The sequence below is a fragment of the Rhipicephalus microplus genome, chromosome 4, assembly GCF_043290135.1.
Source record: "Rhipicephalus microplus isolate Deutch F79 chromosome 4, USDA_Rmic, whole genome shotgun sequence".
Taxonomy (NCBI): domain Eukaryota; kingdom Metazoa; phylum Arthropoda; class Arachnida; order Ixodida; family Ixodidae; genus Rhipicephalus; species Rhipicephalus microplus.
In genome coordinates, this window is record NC_134703.1 from 125,493,979 (window position 1) to 125,516,197 (window position 22,219).

Consider the following 22,219-nt stretch of genomic DNA (forward strand, 5'->3'; position numbering starts at 1 on the left):
CTGGCCTGGTTCCTATAGCCAGGTCACTTGTCAGTGTCTGATTAGTGCATGTAATCTGTATGTGTTTACTATTTCTATGTGCTTGTGAGTGTCCCGTATAGGTGTGAGTTCTTGTACATATGCAGTCCATTCTAACGCTGTAAATTATGTAAACTGCACGAATCTTGATACCTGTTGTATATACTTGCTAACACCTTCACCAAGTCTTGTAAATTATGTACGTATATCATCATGTACATTGTCCATATTGTAATTAGTGTATATATGTAGTGTATGTAGTCATTAGTAACATGTTAGGGACACCCTACCGACTTAACACTTTTGTTTCAATGTGTCATGTACGCTGTTCTTTGTCATTTGTTTGTTATTGTGCCTGTTGTATAGGCGCTCGTTCCAAAGGTTTGTTGCGTCCCACGATAGCATAAACTTTTTCTATACACATCAAGTCTGAATGAAACCTACGGGACGGCTTTATGCTCTCCCGTAGTAGAGTAACTAGTGTTCTAAAGTATTACCCACTTTTTCTAAACAAACATTTCTGACTTCAGGGCTTCCACGTGTGAGAGACCCAAGGACGGCTTTATGCTCTTTTATGGTAGAATACCTAGTACTCTAAATCGTTACCCACTTTATCGAAACACACTCGGGACGGCTTCCTGCTCTTCGGAAAAGTTAAACACTTCTTCTAGACACAGCAATCCGCCGCTACCTTCTGTATACGTGCCGTGTCTTGAAACTGGGACAGCCATTGCTCTCTCATAGTAGAGTAGTACATCGTACTGCAAATCTTCGAACATTTTTCAACAATATTAATTGCTTAAGTTACCTGGCCAACAACTTCGACTTTTTTCCTTCATCTGAATACGTTGGCTGATATCGCTGCACCAGCCCTTGCGGTAATATGTTTCGCGTCTTCAGCAAGTTAACAAAGTTGAGTGCGAGACCCCTGCCCAAGAAAATGCCCCCCCCCCCCCCCATCTTGCAAGTAATCTGAAAAGGTTGGAAGAATTTTGAGAGCCACTCCGGGCTGGTAGCATCGTGCTATTCTCTCCGCCAGCAGACCGGCAACATCTCCGTGCGCCTAATGTTGCCGGTCGAGCTTTATCAGGCAGGCGAGTGAAAATAAATACATTTGCTCGATCATTTTAATTTGCACCGTTCGTGACGCCAGCCTTCACGGTCCAGAAGTGAGATGTGTTCAGGTTTGCCTGTGCGCTAAGGCACAGTGATCAGTGCATGTTAATTTACTGCAATATATCGGGCTGACATGACAACGAACATATTCAGTAAGTATTAGACGCTTTGTTGTTATTGCCAGTGCAATAGCCTTCTGGCGGATCCCAACATTTTTTACAGCCTTTCTCAACAACGTCGGTCGCTCAGTATGGCAGCTCAGAAGGTTAGGCGGGAACCAGTTTATTTATTTATTTATTAGAATACCCTCAGGGCCCGTAGGGCATTGCAGAGGGGGTGGGTACAACATTTATAACACACAAGAAAAAAAAGACAAAATAAAGAAACACATAGCATACGTACGCGATCGTAACAACTTCAAGACACTTACAAACTACTCTTGCGAGCAGAGCATTTGTTGGACTTGTCATTCCTGTTGCTTGAAAAAACATATCCCGTAATGTACTTGTAGGTCAGTTCCATTTGTTTGCCCAGTTTCATTCTTCATTTCATGCCCGACATGCCTGACAGCACGTAACGAGTGGTCCTGTGCCCACAGTCCAGCTAATAATGGTATTCAACATTTCGTCCACGGTGTTGGAAGAGGATGCCATGACACACGGATCTTCTTCATCCGTGTGTCATGGAAGTTTATTCCGCGCATGTGAAATGTGAATGCGCCTGCGTGAGTAGTAGCACCCCCTCATGTTTTCTTGTATTGTGTTCTTAAAGTAAGGAATGTTATCATAAATACGAACCAGCTATTTGTACCAGGCCGTTGCATTCCGCGGTGTTAACATGCTCGCAGAGTTCTATCAAAATTGGTTTGTGTCGACGCAAGAACATACCTGATTATACCGTGTACCAGCAGACAGTATATTACGCAGCATTCATGGCACACAAGGGAGAGACATAGTCAATGTTGCGGGATCAACACTCTATGGTGTCCTGTATGAATACGTCCAGTCGAAAACTTGGCTGATTATACTAGGCCTGCGAAACGCTCGCAAGTTCTTTGACTTAAGAGTGCTGGTTTTTGGACAGACTCATAAAAGAGGAGTACAGCTGTTTGCACTAATGTGCCTACGAATTTCTGCAATAACATTTCACTGGTTTATGGCCAGTTTAGTAATCTATCTAGAGAGAGTGGAAGCTGTAGAAAGCACAGCTCCTTAATCTCACGCAAACCTTAGCTGAACCCTCCTTCGTCCCTTCACGCACGAAAGAGGTCACCGAGAACAAACGCAGATGCAAAGAGGCACAGGTAGTATATCCGCCAAGAAATTCGGCAATAAAAAATACCCCGCGGATGCATATCGCACACATCGCGAGGTTACGGCATTCATTAGCCTACCTAGGGAAGCTCTCAGCTAGAGGAGATACTCTGCAATACCTTACCCGTTAAAGTAGAGTACTAGTACATCAATCCAGGCTGTTTTCCCCCAGAACTTATCAAAATTACTTGCTCGTCGTGGCCCATGTAACGTCAAAAGGGTAATGCACCACGAAGTCATATCCAGAGACTTTTAACACGAAATCTACCAATACTTCACTCGCATGATTTCCACCATTTTACTTCTATAAAATGTACACAAAAAGATGACTACTAGAAACCAAAGTTCTGTTGATTTCGATGAGTTGGGAATCGAATCTATGACCTATAAGTCCGCGACGACAGATGCCGGACGTTTTACACATTGCACTACCGACAAACATGCATGAGGTTTCAGAAACGTGTTCTCTATATATTTCTCACACACCCCTCGCACAGTAATTTTTGTTGGCGGGATGGTGTCACCGTCTCAAAGCGGTGAAGCGCTGCACCATCACATTAACGAGTGCCGACAGGAAGCGCTTCGGTAGTTTCAGCGCAACGGATGCTTACGATGCATCGTTGAAGGAAAGTATCCGGTCAGTGCAATTCACAGTGCGCCATGATTCGTTTCAGTGACGATGCAGCACGTACGTGTTTTGCTTTCACGTCTCGTTAGTGTGACAACTCCTCGCCAGGGCAGCAATAGCTGAGCTTCCACATGCACTAACGGTGTTTCTATGCCTTCTATGGCTTCGAACTGGCTAATAAAATTGCTGCGATAAGCGACATAGAAAAACAATGTCGTCGACGGCCGAAAGTCACCCAGCGAGTGCTTTGATGCAGTGAGAGACCTAACAGCGGAAGGTAGAACGTCTTCCCGCGTCGACTGCTCGAGCTACGAGCTGCACCTCACCAGCTCCTATATTTAATAAAGGAAGTGTTGGTTTATTCCTTTCTTGGAGCGCCACGTGGTATATACATATGCACATGCATAAATTACTTTATTACAGAAGCGCACACCTTGGCGTATCTCTAGTCGTAGGATGACGCTTTCAATCAGTGCGTATAGAGTATCAGTGCATTTCCATTACGTACTTGATGCCTTCTTTTAGATGCGAATCATCTATTTGACTGACGTGTGTAACACCGTACGTCCGTCCGTGCGAACGTGCCACAGGTGTTGGAGTGGTGCTAAGTAGGTCAAGTCGCAGCTGCGAATTGACATCATGCTCCCCTCGCACTTTTCCCTCACAGGTGCACGCCGACGCAGCGCCTTCTCTATTTAGAGGAGGTGCTGGCCGACGTCACTCTCTCCCTCACCCGCAGCACAATCGCCGCAGCGCCCGCGGCTGCCGGCTCCTCTGCTCACCCGCAACGCACTTCTCCCTCGCTTCACCCTCTCCACCACCCGTAACGCTCGACCGCACGTCAAGTGGAAACGCTCTTTTGAGCTCGTTAATCTCCAATGAAACTTACACAAAACAAAACTCGCCTCCCATGGCTTTGTGTTTCCAACAAACGTTGACTCGAGTAGGCACTACACCGAGTTTTGCTTCAAACCATTCTTCCAGCATCTGCATCGATGCCCATTTCGAGCAGGTCAACGCCGTGCGCGCCACTGCGGCTTTGCATCTCATCAGGGTTCCCTTCGGAGAGATGGTCCATAATTTTCGCGGGATTTCTCATACGCTATAATCAGGATGTTCATCACTTGAGCTGCCACCATGGTTAAGCATGGTGACAGGCATTATTCGTGGGGAAGAAAATGGGCCACTAAGCGTCCATTTCAGCGCACCTACGTTCAACGATGCTATAGCTACCAAACAACAATAGACATCGTGCAAGCAGTTACACATCGATGTACGATAAACAATCGATTTTCTTCGCTTTCGTGTTATACCGATTACTAAGGCGGAGGGATCAACCCTTTTTGCTTTCATTGTAGAGCACCGCCGTTTGCAAGCCAGGTTCTAACCTCGTCCGCCTATTGAAATAATTAGTTTGCGCCATGGAAACAAAAAATCAAGGTGGAGGCGAGTAGGAATGCAAATTAGAACCGAGCTAAGACACTTACTGGTGCACGTATACCTGTTTTTTTTTTCGGCTTATCTGCAATTATCATTTGCAAGTTGTTCGCAGCGTCTCCAAATCTGTTAATTTCGGCGTAATTTAAAATCCTCCCATTGGTTTTTCATCATCTAAAATGTGAACCCCCCTAGTGCATTAAGGCTCTACCTCCGGACGTCTGAAACATGTAGTCTTGCCACGGATTGGTTTCATTTCGCTAGTTACATTGAAGCTGAGAACTATAGAACAACGGGCAGCCTGCTTTTTTTTTCATCTAAAAGCTTGGCCAGAAAATAGAAAGAACACCGAAGAGGGCTGGCAGCGCACACGCACAATACATTTGTCGTGAGTACGAACAATGAAGCAGATAAAATTATGCGATTAGCTCCACAGGTGGCAACAGGTAGAAGACGCACGTTCAAGAGCTCGAAAACGTTATCATGTTGTATATTCACTGTAATTCCTAAACGACATACATCAGGTACTTTTCTTTTATCTCAAGATCTTCCATCAGAACCTCTAAGCACACAACATTCACATCAGAACCAGCGGAGTGACAGGTGCCTGCATTCCACGTGCTTTGTGGTGATTGTAGGAAGTCATGCTTGAATGCTCATGCTTCTTCTCAGATTGACAAACGGCTGCATTAAGAGGGAAACCGACGAGTTTTCCAAGGTGCAGGGATTGCATCATGCATCAACTACACAAGACACCTCGGTATTGCCTCGTGTTTCTCTTCACACTAAGAACTGTGCCACAGAATGTATTGATTGCTGCCTGACTCACTAGTCTATACCGCTTGCCCTAGCGAGAATATTTTGTGCAGCTTCAGCCTCTTACACAATAAATGAATGTACGTATATTCCGGAGGTGGGAAGGGGACAGTTATACCTTGTGAACAAATTGGGTAGACGATAATGTGCGAGGGGAACAAACAGTACGAGGGAGTGCAAAGTGCCCAAGTAGAGGCGACTCCAGGTCGGGGCGTAAGACTCACACCAAAGAGACGAGTGACGGGAGGTCACGGACACGGCCGTGCAAGACATGGGGGTGTAAAACAGTATAAAATGGTTGGAGTCCCTTACACTCACCGGGCGAGGCCTGCGCCGGTCCCGAATCATGGCCTTTGGCTGGAGGGACGAGTACAGACACAAGGAGTGCTTAGACTGCATGGAGACGCCTTTGAAACGCGCTTCACTAACTACAACACACCGTGTGTATGATTAGAGTCCGCCCACTCCGTTAAAGATCGCTGTTCAAATTGTTGCTGTAGACGATGAATGTATGAACGGCAGGCCCAGTTGTCCAATTTTTTTTTCAGTTACATGCAAATTTCAAGCGAATTTCTCACGGTGCTTCTCCCTATGTGCCCTCAATTCATGTTCAGTGACAGATGAAAACCTCTCCTAGTCTCATCTACTCACCCTGCGTCGGGTGAGCAGATGGGAAAATGCCACGAACTTTGCGATAACGCAACTTTATAGCGACGCTCCTGCTAGCGTTTTCTTTAGCTAAGCATAGAGTTTGCTAATCTGAAGTATCTCCTTCTACTTATTATATGTACTACGCAGGCTCATCAACTCTGATTCTTCCTGGTGAAAACATATATGCCAGGTTTCCACGTTTTTTGCTTAGTTTATACTGCCATATAGTTGATCGAAAACGTCATGTCTTCCCGTTAACAATCCACGCAGTATGCTTGTGCGACTGAGCATTGCATAAAACAGACACAGAGGGTAAACATGACTGACTCTTTCAGCGAAATAATCGTAAGCTGAATTTTCGTCCAATTTCGCATAGACTTTGAAATATATTTTTTTTTCAGTGCTTGAAGCCACGCACATACTTTATTTATTTCTGAACGCAACAGTGGCGAAATACACGTCGTGTGTCGTGAAGCTACAGTGAGATGCCTATTTTGCAGAAACTAAATGGTGGCGGAATCTTCCGATGTTACAGCTGAGTAAATCTTCGCGCTAACCGCGATGCTCCTCTTTGTTTTTCTGCGTTACGCGTGCACCGCGGATTTATTTATTTTTTTTGAACGCATCAATGAATTGATGCTCACAGGAATGGTATTGCTCTGCGAGTAACTTGGCGATAGCACACAACGAAATTTCAGGAGGAAGCCAACAGCCTAGCCGAAAGAGTGACGCTGCGGCCGTTGCAACTGCTTTCGCAACATTTATATACATTAAAAAAAAAGATATCTCACGCCTGGTAAAGCAAGCAAATTTCTTTCGAAAAGCAACGCTCGCACCAGGCATTCACAATCAGGCGCTGTCAAAATAATGGATGCGCGGATTTAGGCTAAGGTGTAGAAAGGTTTTAGCATCGTCCCAGCGTGGGCAGCATATATATATACTTACTATTCCGCCGTAAAAGTGTGATGATTTTCTTGTCCCGCACTCCTTCTTCGACTGAATCACCTGCGAAAGGTTAATGCGGGAAGTCGCTATTTGCGCTGGCGAAGACAACGAGTAACACTAGAAACTAACTGGTGCCGATTGTCGGTGTCAATGAGAATAGCACAACTGCGGCGTGATCCCACTGTCCGCGTTCTTAAAACGCGTCAAACGTTTCGACAAGCTCGCTTTCCCGCACGGGACATCCTTAACCACGTCTATTCCTGCCTGATGCGGCACCCGCCGGGCTTGGCCACCAGAGGTCTCAAGTTGTAATACCACCGCGGAAACACTTAGAGCGCCAAGCATATTTATGCCGACTCAGCGAGAAAGTGGTCTGTCCCTCCTTAATGTGATACGATTGCCGCTACAAGGAAATGAACGCGCGAAATGAAACAAATTTTTCCTCGGGTGCTCGCGCCCCTTCCCTCCGCTCCGAAGGCGAGCGTTAACCATGTTACACACCGATGCTTCCAATATATCAATATATTTTACATCCATGGATGCGTTGTACCCGCTGTGAAAAACGAAACAAAAATCTGGCAGATTCCACACAATGCGTGAATTTATTTCATGCGAAGCAGTCAGTGAGTAGCTGTATTTGTAAAAGTTAATTCGAGCGCGAACACATGACACGATCACTCACACACCCAGACATCAAACACACACAGTGCCTGAGTGTGTGCGTGTGTGAATGATCGTGTTGTATGTTCGCGCTCGAATTAACTTTTAGAAATGTTGTACCAACTAGCCCAACAACAAGTTATTTTACAATAGCTGTATGTGCAGCTTTTTTTTTTTCGCTTTGAGCCAGGCGTTACAAAATGGATCCACGTGTTCGTGTGAATGGGACAGTTGTGCGCTTACCCTGTGCTTTCCAGGCACGTCGACTGCCTCCACGACTAAAGAGTAGCTTAGGATTCGACGTAGCGTGTACGTTAGAGCTCATACGTTTTATCGAAACAAACGGCACACTATGGTGCAACGATGCTCACACCTTAACGATTGATTTATATGTGGGGTTTCACGTCCCAAAACCACCATATGATCGTGAGAGACGCCGCAGTAAAGGGCTCCGGAAATCTCGATGACCTGGGGTTTCTACGTGCACCCGCATCTGAGCACGGGCCTACAGCATTTTCGCTTCCACCAAAAATGCAGCCGCCGCAACCGGGATTCGATCCCGTGATCTGCAGGTCATGCTCACAATTCAAGTAAGTATTGATGTCGTCGGCATATTCGTCTTGGGTCGAGAAGCGTTCCCATATTGCTTGCGCAGTGTTAGGTGTGCGTATGTATTATCTATTACATCGTTATAAATGCAGCTAACCAACCAAAACTGACGATGCCCCGACGTTACGCCTGCATATATAGGATCTGTTCCCAGAGACGTTTTAGAATCTTTAGACGTGTCTCGTTTGATCGCCATTTGTAAGCCGAGTGTCTTACCGTTGTCAACAGCTTGCACACGAGAATCAAACGAAGAAAACGTTAACCATTCAAAGGGCAAAACGTAAGCGTGACATCGCGTCACGCCCCTGTATCTGCACCGCATAGCGGTAACGTTTCAGGCTAAAAACCTACAGCATGTCTTTCGTGGCTGATTATCACAATATTGGTTTCGCGCGTGCCTTCGGTGAACTAGATTAATGCATACTTCGGGTCTCAGAATTCCGGTATCTTCGGCAGCAATACGTGCGCCTTTAAGGCGAGCACAAAACCATGACAAAAACTGTCGACACTGACCTCGAGCGCAGCGATTCTCCCTAATCTACGCGGCTGTAAGTACGAAGGCCAGATAAAAAAAGAGTGGTGCTTGTCATCGTTCTTGGGAGCAACAGGAGGCTCCCCGCAATGATTCTCGTTCGGTTACGCCAAAATGTGGCGCAAGCCATGCTTGCGCCGACTCTTCTTTGTAATCAGGACGCGAGATAAGAAGGCAGGAAACATGCCGTGAACTATTCCCCGAATTCCCGATGTTTTCTACATCAGGGATGCACGCGCAATGTTACAACTCCCGCCGACAAGTCTCCGTAAAGTTTTCACGTTCAATGGCTCAATAGTGCGAGAAATTTCGCTCTTCTTGCGTAACTTCAAGCCCCATTAGGTGAGTCCGAAGCGACAGTGTTCCTGAGAACCCGAGCTGCTGGGCCGAGCAAGAGTGCTACTGGAATCCATGCGATCGTACTTACATGGACATGGACGCAACTTTGCTCACATTAGGCAACTATACTACGAGATAGGAACACTTGACTCGATCAGCGAACAGGGCGCGTTTGTTTGTACTTGCGCAGGCAAAATTCCAGGTAGATGACATTCTCAAGACCCTCGACAAATCAAATGGGTCATGGCTATTTTGTCAGACTACAGCTGTTCTACCTGCTTTCTTACTTCAAAAGAACCCAAATAGTGCCTTCTAGTACTCTCTATCCGAAGTATCACGTGCAATGGAAGTCTTATGCATCGATAATAGCACTCTTAACACTCCTATAGCATTGGTAGATATACTGACCGGAAGCGCCAGCCGTGGTACCGCATGCATTCACAGGCGCGCATGACGAGGCCAGCACAGAAAAAGCTGTGCAGAACGACTTCGCGGCACCCCAAAAGGGACATTTTTTTTTCGTTTTCGTGACATGTACAGTCAACGCTCTTCAGGCACCTGAGTCAACCAACACATAAAATATTTCACTTCACTTTTAATGTTTTCGTCACCCGGCAACTTCAAATCAGCCTCGCCGCAATGTACATTATCATGAAGAGTCAGCAGAGTTAACTGTGTTTGCAAACTCTACGAGCTGCTTAAATGAAGCACATGATCGCCAGAGTCACTGGACGACAATTCACTCATCGCCTTACGTGAACCACTTGCGAATGACATCAAACGAAAAAGCTTGTGCTATAGTATTTCGTGAGTCGCAATCTTCCCGCGATGTGAAACTTGTATTAACACATCCCTACAAAGTGGCCTCGTCGAGACAAAAACTGACAATGCTCTCTTTGAGGTAGTGATATTAAAAACATATTACATACATTCCCAAGCCCTTAGACACTGTCTTTGGCGGTCTCGACCCCCCTGTTGTTATTTAGAACAACAAGCCGAAAGTATGTATATTTCATGTCAGCATTGATTTAAGTCGTGAACTGCTTTTAGGACGCCCAAGTCCGTCCACCCTTTACACAGTCGGTCCTGTCCCGTCATCACTTGCGGCCTGTTTCTGTATAGTAGCACTCTTGTCGATTATGGCGGCCCATGACTACTGATGCTACGTACCAAGCTGTTTTCATCCAATGAATAAACTCCCGTCCGGGCGAGAAGCACAGTTTCTATTTTGTATCTTCAGTGTGCAGCTTGTTTCCTTCGGTAGCCGCTCCACTATAATTTGAGGGCGGTAAGGGAAAGCGCCGTAGTAAAACAGCCCCCCCCCCCCCCTCCTGTGCATGCCTAAGGTTCACAACCCGAGAATATACACGCCATGATGCTTGTCTCCACATACCCAACTGCCCAGCTCTGTAAGGTTGTAGGTCACTTATACTGACCGGTACTGCTATACTCGATAGTCGTAAGTGAGATTTAGCGAAAATGCCGATACTGAGCGCGACCATTATATGTTAAAACACCGTGCATTTTTTACTGTTCACACGTGTTCGCGTTCTTTTTTTTTTTACTCATTCCACTTCGCAGCCACTGGCAAAGGCAAGTGACAATTAAATTTCATTGCTGAGTTACAGTTCGCTGCCAACTATGATTACGCAGAAAAACGGCGCTATGCTTCATTGTCATGTCGGGCGCGTTTCTGAATACGCGGGAACAATTTTATTGAGCCACTACCCGGATGCGCTTCATTATACACCGTCTCGTGAATGTCCTTGCCTCTTCCTTGAAGTGTCACTGCAGTAACGATGTCTTAACTAGATAACCCAATTCACCCCGCCACGGTGGTCTAGTGGCTAAGGTACTCGGCTGCTGATTCGCAGGTAGCGGGATCGAATACCGGCTGCTGCGGCTGCATTTTCGATGTAGCCACTGATCCACCGAGGCGGGCGGCCTTTTCTAGTTATTAGAAGCCGAAATTACCTTACAAGGGTGTGACGCGGAAAATTACGATCACGATTAGGGCCCATTCCGATCTAATTTCTCTATCGCCATCAATAATTGTGGCTGCTACACGGTGCCAACTATAATCTGAAATGAGTTAGGCGCACACACAGCTAAACCACGATCTGGGAGTCGGATCGCGATGCGCGAATTGCGATAATGTTACTCTGTCTCAGGCATGATCACAATCGAAAGTATCTGTAGAGGCGTTTGACACAGATCAAGCCTACTCCGGACCGGACCTGATCGCGATCAAAAGTTCCCGTGTAACAGCGGCATGACGCTTCTTAACTCATCCTCTTTCGGGTAATTCTGAGCCCGTCGTTCATGGAATATAGCTGAATTGTCAATAATGAAACTAGGGTTTAAATATTTAATGTAGTAAATATGTAATGAATTACTTCTGTGGACTGGTAATTTTGGTAGTGCAATGAAATATTTCTGGTGAGTAAGTGCAAGAAAATCACTATTTACTTCATCAATTACTCACGGCTAAAATATAGCATGTGCGCTTCCGTTATGGCATGAAAAAAGACCATGAAAAAAACAAGACAAATGACGAAGACAAGTTAATACGAGTGGCTGTCACAGAACGAGCGCTAAAAAAAAAGAGCGCGCCGCCAAATCCTTGCGACAACGGGCGGAAGAAACGCCGCGAGGTAAAAAAGAAAAAAAAAGAAAGCAAACATCCAAGGCTCCCGGGCGCGCGCTCTCCCCGCAGAAACATGGCTTCACAGACGAACCTCCTCACCCCACATCGGCGGCCCAGCAAGGCCGCGATTTTTCTAGAACGAAGGAGGCGGGGTCAGACCGAGTGAATCATTCTCCGGAGAGGGCAGTCGAACCGTCTCGTGCCTCTCCCCAGCCTTCGCTGCGCATCGCGCCGACGAAATGAGAACGTTCTGGAAGGTGGCGCGGAAAGTATTTAATCGAGCGGCCGAGACGAGAAATCAGGAGGTGACGGAAGTTAACGCCAGAGCGCGTAGGGATTCCGCCGTGTAGTCGGCGAAGGTTTCGTTCGTAGTGACGAAGCAGGAGATAGAGAGGAATTCCACCTGAGGGCTGAAGGCTCGGCTACAGGCAAGAGCGTGTGTTTACCGCTATTGAGCGAGGACGCGCGGGCAACGGCTGCGTGTGTGAAGCCGACGGATTTCCGGCGAAGAAGTTGAAGTTTGAAGAGTGGCCATTTGAGGACGCGAGGTTTCCTGGAAGAGAAACTTCGAGAGCTACGGAACGACAACAACGCTGGACTTTGAGTGAGTGATTCTCGGAAGAGTATCATCTAGACTTTTGTTCCAAGGACTTTGGACTGAATAGGTTTTATATCTCTTTAGTCTTTAAGTGTCTTGGTTGTTCAATGCATGCGACTGCATTGTAGGGCGTATTGTTGTCTGTGTCCGTTGTTTGAAGTGTGGTTGATTGTACTGTGTAGTACGTTGTTTGATTGGTGACGTTTTGTATGTAACTATTGTGGAGTGAACATATTGGTGTATTGTTTTTCTGATCTGCCATTATTGAGAATATAATATTTGTTTTGTTTATCAACTCTCGGCTCTGACTTGTTCTTTGGACCACAGCCGGCGTCCGCTGGCGCACCAAGAAGGACCACTCTTAAATTGTCCACGCTTTCGTGGTGCGGTTCGGGGGGCCGATACTTCGGCTCTTAGAATTAGCCCGGCGATTGCCTCCCTCATAACGGGACATGTGTGACAATTAATCTGGCGTCCGCGACAGGACCTTTTGGTGCACAGTGTGTCCAAAGTAGTGAGAAAGAGCCTCGAGTTGTTGATAGTGCTATCGGAAGGATTTTGTGTGTTGTTCAGTGTTCTCGTTAACGAGTGCAGGGGAGTGCTCCGATAGACTGATCTAGGCAGATACTTTTTGCACGCGGCAAGGTTTTATTTGCGAGACACCATGGATCTCGAAAAGTTAGTTGCTCTTGGTGAAAAGATGGGTCTTTCTGGCGCCGAACTACGGGAGTGGGTCACCCAGAGGGAAAAAGAAGAAAAAGCAGCCGAGCTGGAAAAAGAGAGGTTGGCGGTCGAAAGAGCCAAAGCGGAAAAAGAAGCTGAGGTGGAGAGAGAGAGGTTGGCGGCAGAGAGGGCCAAGGAAGAAAAGGCAGCTGAGTTGGAGAGAGAAAGGCTGGCCGCTGAAAGGGCGAGAGAAGAAAGAGAAGCAAAGGAGCGACAGCTGAAAGAAGAAAGAGAGGCAAAAGAGCGACAGCTGAAGGAAGAACGAGAGCAGCAATTGAAGTTGGAGCTGGAGCGAGAAAAGTTGGCAGCCGAAAGGGCGAGAGAAGAAAGAGAGGCAAAAGAGCGCCAGCTGAAAGAAGAAAGAGAGGAAAGGGAGCGGCAGCGGCAGCACGAGATGGAACTCGAGCGGCTCCGTTTGCAACAGCGAAGTGAAACTCCCGTCCAAGCTAGAGTTGAAAGCAGCGAACGGGAAGATCACGGCTTCCGCTTGAACCCAAGCAAGCTGCTCGTAGCGTTTGATGAAAGGAAGGACGACCTAGACGCGTACCTCCACAGATTTGAGACGATTGCGAGGAGCCAGAATTGGCCGGAACAGCAATGGGCAACTGCTTTGAGTACCTGCTTGAGTGGTGAAGCGCTCAGTGTGTACGGTAGGCTGACGCCGACCGATGCAGCCAACTATACAAAGGTGAAAGCGGCTTTGTTGAAGCGATTTAGATTCACTGTGGAAGGATTCCGGGACAGGTTTCGGACAGGAAAGCCAGCTGATGGTGAGACGGCTACGCAGTATGCCGCCCGACTTTGCCATTATTTCGACAGATGGATTGAACTTTCAGGGACAGCACAGGAGTACGATGAACTTAGAGAGCTGCTAATTAAAGAACAATTTCTTACTAGTTGCCACCCAAGCCTGTCGCTGTATTTGAAAGAGAGGAAGGCGGAGTCATTTGAAGGAATGCTTGAATTGGCTGATCAATTCTTAGAAGCGCAAGGAGGAACTAATTTGGCCAAGGTCAAGAAGGATTGTCCCGATGATTCGAAGAAATTGGCTCCTGAAGAAAAGAAGCGTGCACCAGAGAGCATGCAGCGATGTTTTCTGTGTAACCGAGTGGGTCATCGCGCGAAAAACTGTCGAACGATCTTTACGAGCCCTACGGTAGTGAAATGTTTTAAGTGTGGTCAGACTGGGCACAAAGCAGATGCATGTCGGAACGGAGTGAGTCAAACTCACCAGGTATCCTGTGTGCAAGCAGCACCGAAATCTGATAATAATGCCGTCACTGATGGATTCGTAGAGTTGAAGAATGGGGAGAAAATTCCTATTGTTGGCGCTGTAATGTCAAAACAGCCAACGGGTGTAACAAAAGGAATGCCAACACTGCCTGGAAAAGTTGCGGGCAAAAAGATTACGGTGTTAAGAGATACCGGCAGTTCCACTGTTATCGTGAGGAGAAATTTGGTACGGGAAAGAGAGTTGACAGGCAGAACGAAACCGGTTTGCCTAATTGACCGTACGGTCCGGATGCTTCCCGAAGCAGAAATTGAGGTTGAAACCCCGTACTTCAGCGGGAAGGTTACTGCGTTATGCATGACGACCCCCCTGTATGACCTTGTCATCGGAAACATCGACGGGGCGCGAGGGCCACGTGATTTAGAATGTTTGGGAGAAGACCCGAAGATCGAGCCCTCGCCAACACAGCGGCCGCGAGATACAAGGGAGGAGCATCCCGTGACGGATCTCACTAGAGCACAAGGTGAAGCTGCGGCGCAAGAGACAGCGAAGGAGAAGACGATCGCGTCGAATAAGTTCGCGGGCCGAGCAACCGGACTTACGTCGGCACGACCTAAACCGACCGACAGCGTAAAGGAGACGGAGTCGGCCAGCCGGGAAAAATGCAGAGGCATGATCAAGCGGGTAAATAAACAGACAGGACCCGTCGAATGTAATGACCCGTTAACGGTGTCGGAAGTGGCAACGATGGCTGAGACGTCGCCTCAGATATCGTCGTTGGAAAGGGCTCGCCGAAAGGGAACGTGGAAAAACAAGAAGTCGAGCGAGCACCGCAAGAAAGGGCGCAAGCGCTGTTCGAAGTACTCAAGATAGGTGCTGAGGTGGAATCAGAATGTGTTTGGCAGTGTTGAGTGCCATATGTTGTGTTAACGTTGTGTTATCCTGTGTCACAAGTGTCGAAGTGTTGTGCTGTGATGTGATGTATAGTATTGTACCTTTGTTGTAGTGAGAGAACTTTGTACATTTGTATTATTGGGAATGTGTGGTGGAGTGTTGTACTCATGTGCTTGTGGTTGTGTTTTCACGTGTTGTTTAATTGAATTACAATGTACAATTGTATTAAGTGATTTATTGTGAATGTGAAGTGTCATGAGCGACTGATGGTGTTACAGTCTGTGAGAGTGTGTGGTGACTTTTCGCGCTCGTTTGTGTGGTCTTGAATATTATGAGATAATATTCTTAAAGTGGGGGGCAGTGTCACAGAACGAGCGCTAAAAAAAAGAGCGCGCCGCCAAATCCTTGCGACAACGGGCGGAAGAAACGCCGCGAGGTAAAAAAGAAAAAAAAAGAAAGCAAACATCCAAGGCTCCCGGGCGCGCGCTCTCCCCGCAGAAACATGGCTTCACAGACGAACCTCCTCACCCCACATCGGCGGCCCAGCAAGGCCGCGATTTTTCTAGAACGAAGGAGGCGGGGTCAGACCGAGTGAATCATTCTCCGGAGAGGGCAGTCGAACCGTCTCGTGCCTCTCCCCAGCCTTCGCTGCGCATCGCGCCGACGAAATGAGAACGTTCTGGAAGGTGGCGCGGAAAGTATTTAATCGAGCGGCCGAGACGAGAAATCAGGAGGTGACGGAAGTTAACGCCAGAGCGCGTAGGGATTCCGCCGTGTAGTCGGCGAAGGTTTCGTTCGTAGTGACGAAGCAGGAGATAGAGAGGAATTCCACCTGAGGGCTGAAGGCTCGGCTACAGGCAAGAGCGTGTGTTTACCGCTATTGAGCGAGGACGCGCGGGCAACGGCTGCGTGTGTGAAGCCGACGGATTTCCGGCGAAGAAGTTGAAGTTTGAAGAGTGGCCATTTGAGGACGCGAGGTTTCCTGGAAGAGAAACTTCGAGAGCTACGGAACGACAACAACGCTGGACTTTGAGTGAGTGATTCTCGGAAGAGTATCATCTAGACTTTTGTTCCAAGGACTTTGGACTGAATAGGTTTTATATCTCTTTAGTCTTTAAGTGTCTTGGTTGTTCAATGCATGCGACTGCATTGTAGGGCGTATTGTTGTCTGTGTCCGTTGTTTGAAGTGTGGTTGATTGTACTGTGTAGTACGTTGTTTGATTGGTGACGTTTTGTATGTAACTATTGTGGAGTGAACATATTGGTGTATTGTTTTTCTGATCTGCCATTATTGAGAATATAATATTTGTTTTGTTTATCAACTCTCGGCTCTGACTTGTTCTTTGGACCACAGCCGGCGTCCGCTGGCGCACCAAGAAGGACCACTCTTAAATTGTCCACGCTTTCGTGGTGCGGTTCGGGGGGCCGATACTTCGGCTCTTAGAATTAGCCCGGCGATTGCCTCCCTCATAACGGGACATGTGTGACAGTGGCAAACCTCAAGCATGGGAAGGAGACAGTTGATTTTGCGATGCAACAGAAATCTCTAGAACTCCTCTGTATATGTGCTGTATAAAGCTTGCATGAGTTAGTGAATGATTGATGGAATAGCTCTGAACTAGCCTCATGAACTATGAGATAATGTTATATCATTACATTCCACCTGCTATAGTTTGCTGTCTAATGTAAATAAATTTGATAAAAATCTTAGAAAAATCATCAGTACATCTAATTTAATTACAATTCAGGGGTAATCTTGCCATCTCTAGACCAGACGAATGCCCTGTGTTACACACTTGTACAACTCAGGTCGATGCGAGGTGGTGCTTTTGTCCAGCAGGTTTAAACTTGCAAATCAAGTTAAGATAGACCATATGGCATGTATTTTCACCATGCACATTAAAAGATTAAAAGGCTTTTTGGGGTAAAAACAAGTCTGCGCAGCTTAAAGGGTCCTAATTCACTCTATCACGTAATCATCGATTCACCTCAGTATCGTAGTTTATTGCCTCGCAAATCAAATGCTGCAAATCTTTTTTAGGGGAGGGGGTGTGTGAATTCGTCAAGAATGAGTGAATAGTTGCAACGAATTGTTGTACGCACTTTTTTCTCTTCTTTCATCCCAACGAGCGTCCTGGAAGCTACACAGGAAAGGATGGCACGGGAGAAGAGAAGCCACTTCTCACACGCGTTGTTTACCTCGAGCGTGCGACTTGAGCGCACACTCTCGGTGCAATTCTGTGCGCGCCAGTGTCACCACTGTGTAACTTTAGCACAACGTAGGGCGTGGCGCACGGCAACAGCTGGAACCCCGTGTCAAGAAGCATCTGATTCAAAAACCAATCCTGGCCTATGTCAGCTATCGTTCAACTGCGGCAATCCGTTGAGTGACGAAAAATCTGCTGTTTGACGGCCCTCCAAAGTGAGTGTGTATACGAGCATGAAAAGAGGGCGTTTGAGAAAGTGGAAACTTTGCACTCGGCTTGTCAACTTCTACTATGCACACTGCTGCAATATTAGGCTGAGCGGCTTTTATAGGGCCTGCTCTCTGTTGTACGTATTTTAACACGAAATTAACGCCGTGGTCCACCAAAACTTTAGAGAGGTACTTCCATAACGAATACAACGTTGATAAAATTAACCCCATCAAACGAGAAAGTCAAACTTTTATAATAAAACTCCCGTGTTCGCATAGCTCGGAATCGAACCTCCGACTTCTCGACCCGCGACGGTATGCGCCCGACATCTATACCGACTGGGCTATCAAAGTAGGCGAAAGGCACTTTACAAACGCGCCTTATATGTCTCGCACATTCTCTCTCGCTCGGTGCTCTCTGTTCGCTGGGTGGCGCGGTGCCACCGTCTTTGAGCGTTGAACAGAGCTAATGCGGTATGACACTAGCGCCGATAAAACAATGATTCGACAACGACGCAGTTAAACCATGTCGCCCGAGATCGCGCGCCGGCGCGCAATCTCAGAGGTCATGGTTTAAGGGTCTCGATAGTAGCAACAAACACTGGGCGCAATAGCATCGGGGAGTCCCCTTTCACGCAGTTATGTGTCTCTGGTTATGCTATGGTTATGTTGTTTGGTTCGTTGACGGAGCAGTGCAACTTCCACATGCACCGACGGTATTTCGCCGCCGATTACTTCGAGTAATGTATAGCACCGACTAACAAAGCTGCAGCGGTATGTGGTGCCTTATAGTGGAACAATACGGAGGCCGGCGGGATCTGAAACACCTGCGCGTGTTTGCGGTTAAAGCTACGGACGTCTTCCTTCCGCGGTGCGCGTTGTGGTATGCATGAGCACAGGATATAGGTTTCCACATCGCTCTGGAGCGCACGCCGTACCGTTTCCCTCCTGAATAGACGACGCTTCGAAGAAGTGCACGGCACCCGTGTTCATTACGTGCGTGTTCAAGCCATCTTTACGCGCGATTCGCAATATACTGTGTCCTGGCGTCGGTTAAAGAAATTCTGCAACAACAATGCTTAAACCATTATCATAGGCGTTAGTCGTCGCGATGGAGATGTACCGCTAGGCGTCAACATCAGAAGGTGCGATAGCTGCCAAACACCAACAGGCACTGTACTAAGTCTCGTAATCACTACGCAATATTGACTACTTCTTCGAATCTCTTTTTACTTTCGTGTTATACTGATTCTTGTGATGGAGAAATCAGTCACGTTTTTTTGTTTGTTTGTTTTTTGCCATGCGTATGAATGATTGTTCAGCACTTCTTTGACATAATCTTCGCAAATACCTTTACAACGGCAACACGCCACGTATCATTTTGAGATAAAAACAAAATTTCTATAGACTAGCTAACGTTCATGAAAGGTGAACGCAATATTTCACGCATAGAGGGCTTGGGATTATATCACTTACATGCTTGAAAATCTTCGTGAACTCTAGTAAGTGAGCGTAGCACATATCGTTACCCAGAGGACGTGTTCAGTTTCGTTTTAAAGTGTATTATCGGTTTTACATGCGCATGAAAGAATGACTTTGCACAAGCGGCATTGTATAAATTAAGGGAAAGCGCAGTCATGGAATGGTATGACCCATGAAGGTAGGGAAGCCAAAAGTAGGGACAATCGTTTTTGCTGACGCAAGCACTTTGACTGTACCTTCATTCATTTGCTGAAGTGCGAGGATTTTGCATTTGATGCGGAAACAAGGCATACTTCATGAATCAGTATTCCTTGCACACTTGTTGTACGAGTTTTGGATAAAGCAGTTGTTAGAAACAATAAGCGGCTGAAGTAAAGCAAGTGAAAAAAAAAAACTAAAGGTCAGAAGTTCTGCAAGCATTGCATTTTGGCAATACCAAACTCCTGAAGCGCAGTTTTGGTTGAGGCAAACAAAGACGAATAAGCTACGCATTGAATAATCTTCTTGTCTAGCTGTAAAATCTCTGTGAAACATACTTTAGCTGTAAGCGAATGCTAGTACAATGTTTACTATATCAATAAAATATTTCTAAATAAAGTGAAGTTCATTTCGTACATCCAGAAAAAACGGCAGCATGACTAAGCACCGACTACAGCAGAAAGTTTCCCCACATTAGTGCGCAGTTCGCTAGTCAGCTGCTACGTTAAAAAGAAAATATGCAAAGCACCCTACGCCAACGAACATGATAAGTGATTTTACCATAATATAATAATACAAGCTTTATGTTAATAGGCTTCATAATTCCACCAAAAATTACGGCATCGTTAGGTAAGCCTGAACACGATAAATTTGTGACCGTGTCCGGTAGCTTAAATGGAGGATCATTACACTGTGCATTACTACACCAAGCCTAAATAAAAGAGTGTTACTATCATCGTGTTCATAGCGAACATCACTGCTTTTTTAGCATATTCTAGGTAATTACCATAGTTATAAAGGTACTTCTCGCGACAGAACTAACAAAGATGTATATCCACCAAAACATACTCAAATAACTATTACCTAGCGGATCTCGTCAATGCCTTAGTTATTTCTGCCCCACTAAACAATACAGGGCCAGCTAACTATATACGTAAACAACTAACTGACGAAGCGTACAATTGGTGAAGTGTTTGCGTATATTTCAATTTAATTTCAAGGCTTTTACATTACAAAGTCATGTTGCGCGATCCTAAGTGAAGTAGTAATGAGTGACTTCGGGAATTTTTTTTCACCGGAGGTCATGTGCTCCGAAGCACGGGTTTCTTTGCGCTTAGCCTCGCTTGAGATGTGGACGCGTCATGGCGGAATATTGTAATCATTTCCTTAAGCTCAGTAGCGCGTTACTCAAGCCACTGAACTAGCAAGGTTTCTGTTCTAAGAGAGTGGAGGCACCAAAAATCCTCCCCGGAATATTCAGAAACGACCCGCAGACCTGGTGGCCCCGGCTTTCCGGAACATGGACGATGGTGTGCATATTGGAGTTTAATATCGCAAATTATTTATTTCGTCATGGCTATGGTAAAATTACAAAGGACAAAAACACCGTGCACGTGTACTAAAACTCTACTGCTGCGCAAAGAGTTTCTAACGGCAGCCCAAGATACCGAGCCTCTCTTTGAGATTGTTCGCAGGCCATGCTTCGAGAGAAGCGCATAGATAGTGCCGTGCGAACTTTCGACACCACGGGTACATACACTTAACAACTCAGTTAATATGACATTTTGTTAGTTATATCGCTATCTATAAGTGCTCAGCACAGGACACGATGAGGTGGTTTCTTGAAAGCGGTCGTGAGTGCATGGTCACATCCTGTCCCGGACTGCCAATGGAAAACAAGCCTCGTGGAGCGCCAACATCGCGGAAGTGTAATTGTAGCAGAAACTAATGTATTTACAAGCTTCAAGCATTCGTCAGTAGACATTGGAAGTCCTTGTGCTACTTCACAAGACATGTAATTACAAGACTAAACTCGCATCAACCAACGCTCAGCGTAGTTTCCCTGAAAGCAGCCTATATAGATCATGTTATCAGAGAGACAGCTTACATCTTCGCCTTACAGCATACTTCATAGAAATTTAATTGCTCTCTTTATTCAGAATTACGTTGGCTGCAGAGCCGGTACAGATTTCTTCCAGTATTTCGGTATTTTTATATGTGGTTATTCTACTCCCTGATACCGTGGCGCCTTGATGACTACTGACGTTTCCATTGTTTTCTCACCATCTAAAAAGGATATGTAAAGTGGTTCTATATTCCGTGCATGTCTCTATCACCTAATGGGTAGTTTGAATATGGCCTATTGAGCCAGCATAAAATCCTGCTTGGCCCTTCCATTGTTCGAATTCTAGCGTGGCGCGAATTCTCTTATCTATAGCTATATTACCTTTGTAACTACAGCCTATAGGCAATGAATGGTAAGCTTGTCGGCCTTCAATTTTTCAAGTCCTTCACGTCCTTTTTCTCATGTACTTGGATAATAGTGCTCTTTCAAGATTCTGGTACGTCCGCAGTGAGTAGACACTTCGTGCGCAGTATCACATTCATTATCACCACCGACGAGGTAATTTCTACAGACGATGAATATTTGCCTCGATTGTATCCTCGTGACAATTGTCGGCGTTATCCTCTAAGACAACATAAAGAACATATGAAAAAAAAAACGGTGCGCGTCACTTAGTCCCGTGAAATTCAGACTCGCAGAGCTCCAGGTGTGACTCACCAAACGCTGCAGAATAGGCGCTGGCCACTAGCAAAGCCAAGCACAGCAACAAGACAGACAGGGACGACTGGAAACACATGCTCAAGGAAGCGGTGCTCTGCTCGGGCAGTCAGGGATACAAACCCAGCCCCGTGCTGTGGTCCCTTTTATAACTAGTCGCCAATGCCCGTCTCATCACTCCATAAAAGAGGGGTCACAGAGGCCTGCCCATTACCATTATTACGCAGGTACTTCGAACGCAGCTTCGGTGCCCATTGAAGCGCACGGCCAGCTAAGCAGCCGAGCGCGGATGGCGAAGATGGACGTGGATATAGCCTCGCGAAAGTCAACAGCTCGTGGAAGCAAGGCTGGGGGGGGGGGGGGGGGGCGACGATACCGACGTCGTAACATGATGAAAGGGCGC

The 22,219-nt window shown here is 46.5% G+C and overlaps 1 protein-coding gene across 4 annotated transcripts in view; it reads right to left on the minus strand.

The window, feature by feature from the left end:
• The window catches only part of CCHa2 (neuropeptide CCHamide-2), a 37,035-nt gene extending 15,095 nt beyond the window's left edge, over positions 1–21,940 (minus strand). Inside the window, exons 1-3 of one of the 4 annotated variants that reach the window (XM_075893633.1) lie at positions 21,817–21,940; positions 6,925–6,984; positions 5,647–5,685 (exon numbers count right to left, since the gene is read on the minus strand). In XM_075893633.1, the coding sequence (XP_075749748.1) occupies positions 5,647–5,685; positions 6,925–6,984; positions 21,817–21,895 (178 nt within the window). In that variant the 5' untranslated portion in view covers positions 21,896–21,940. Of the gene's footprint in view, positions 1–5,640; positions 5,686–6,924; positions 6,985–21,816 lie in introns of all 4 variants that reach the window. The other 3 variants (XM_075893632.1, XM_037423408.2, XM_075893634.1) reach the window with 3 other exon arrangements.
• Between the last annotated feature and the right edge of the window lie 279 nt (positions 21,941–22,219).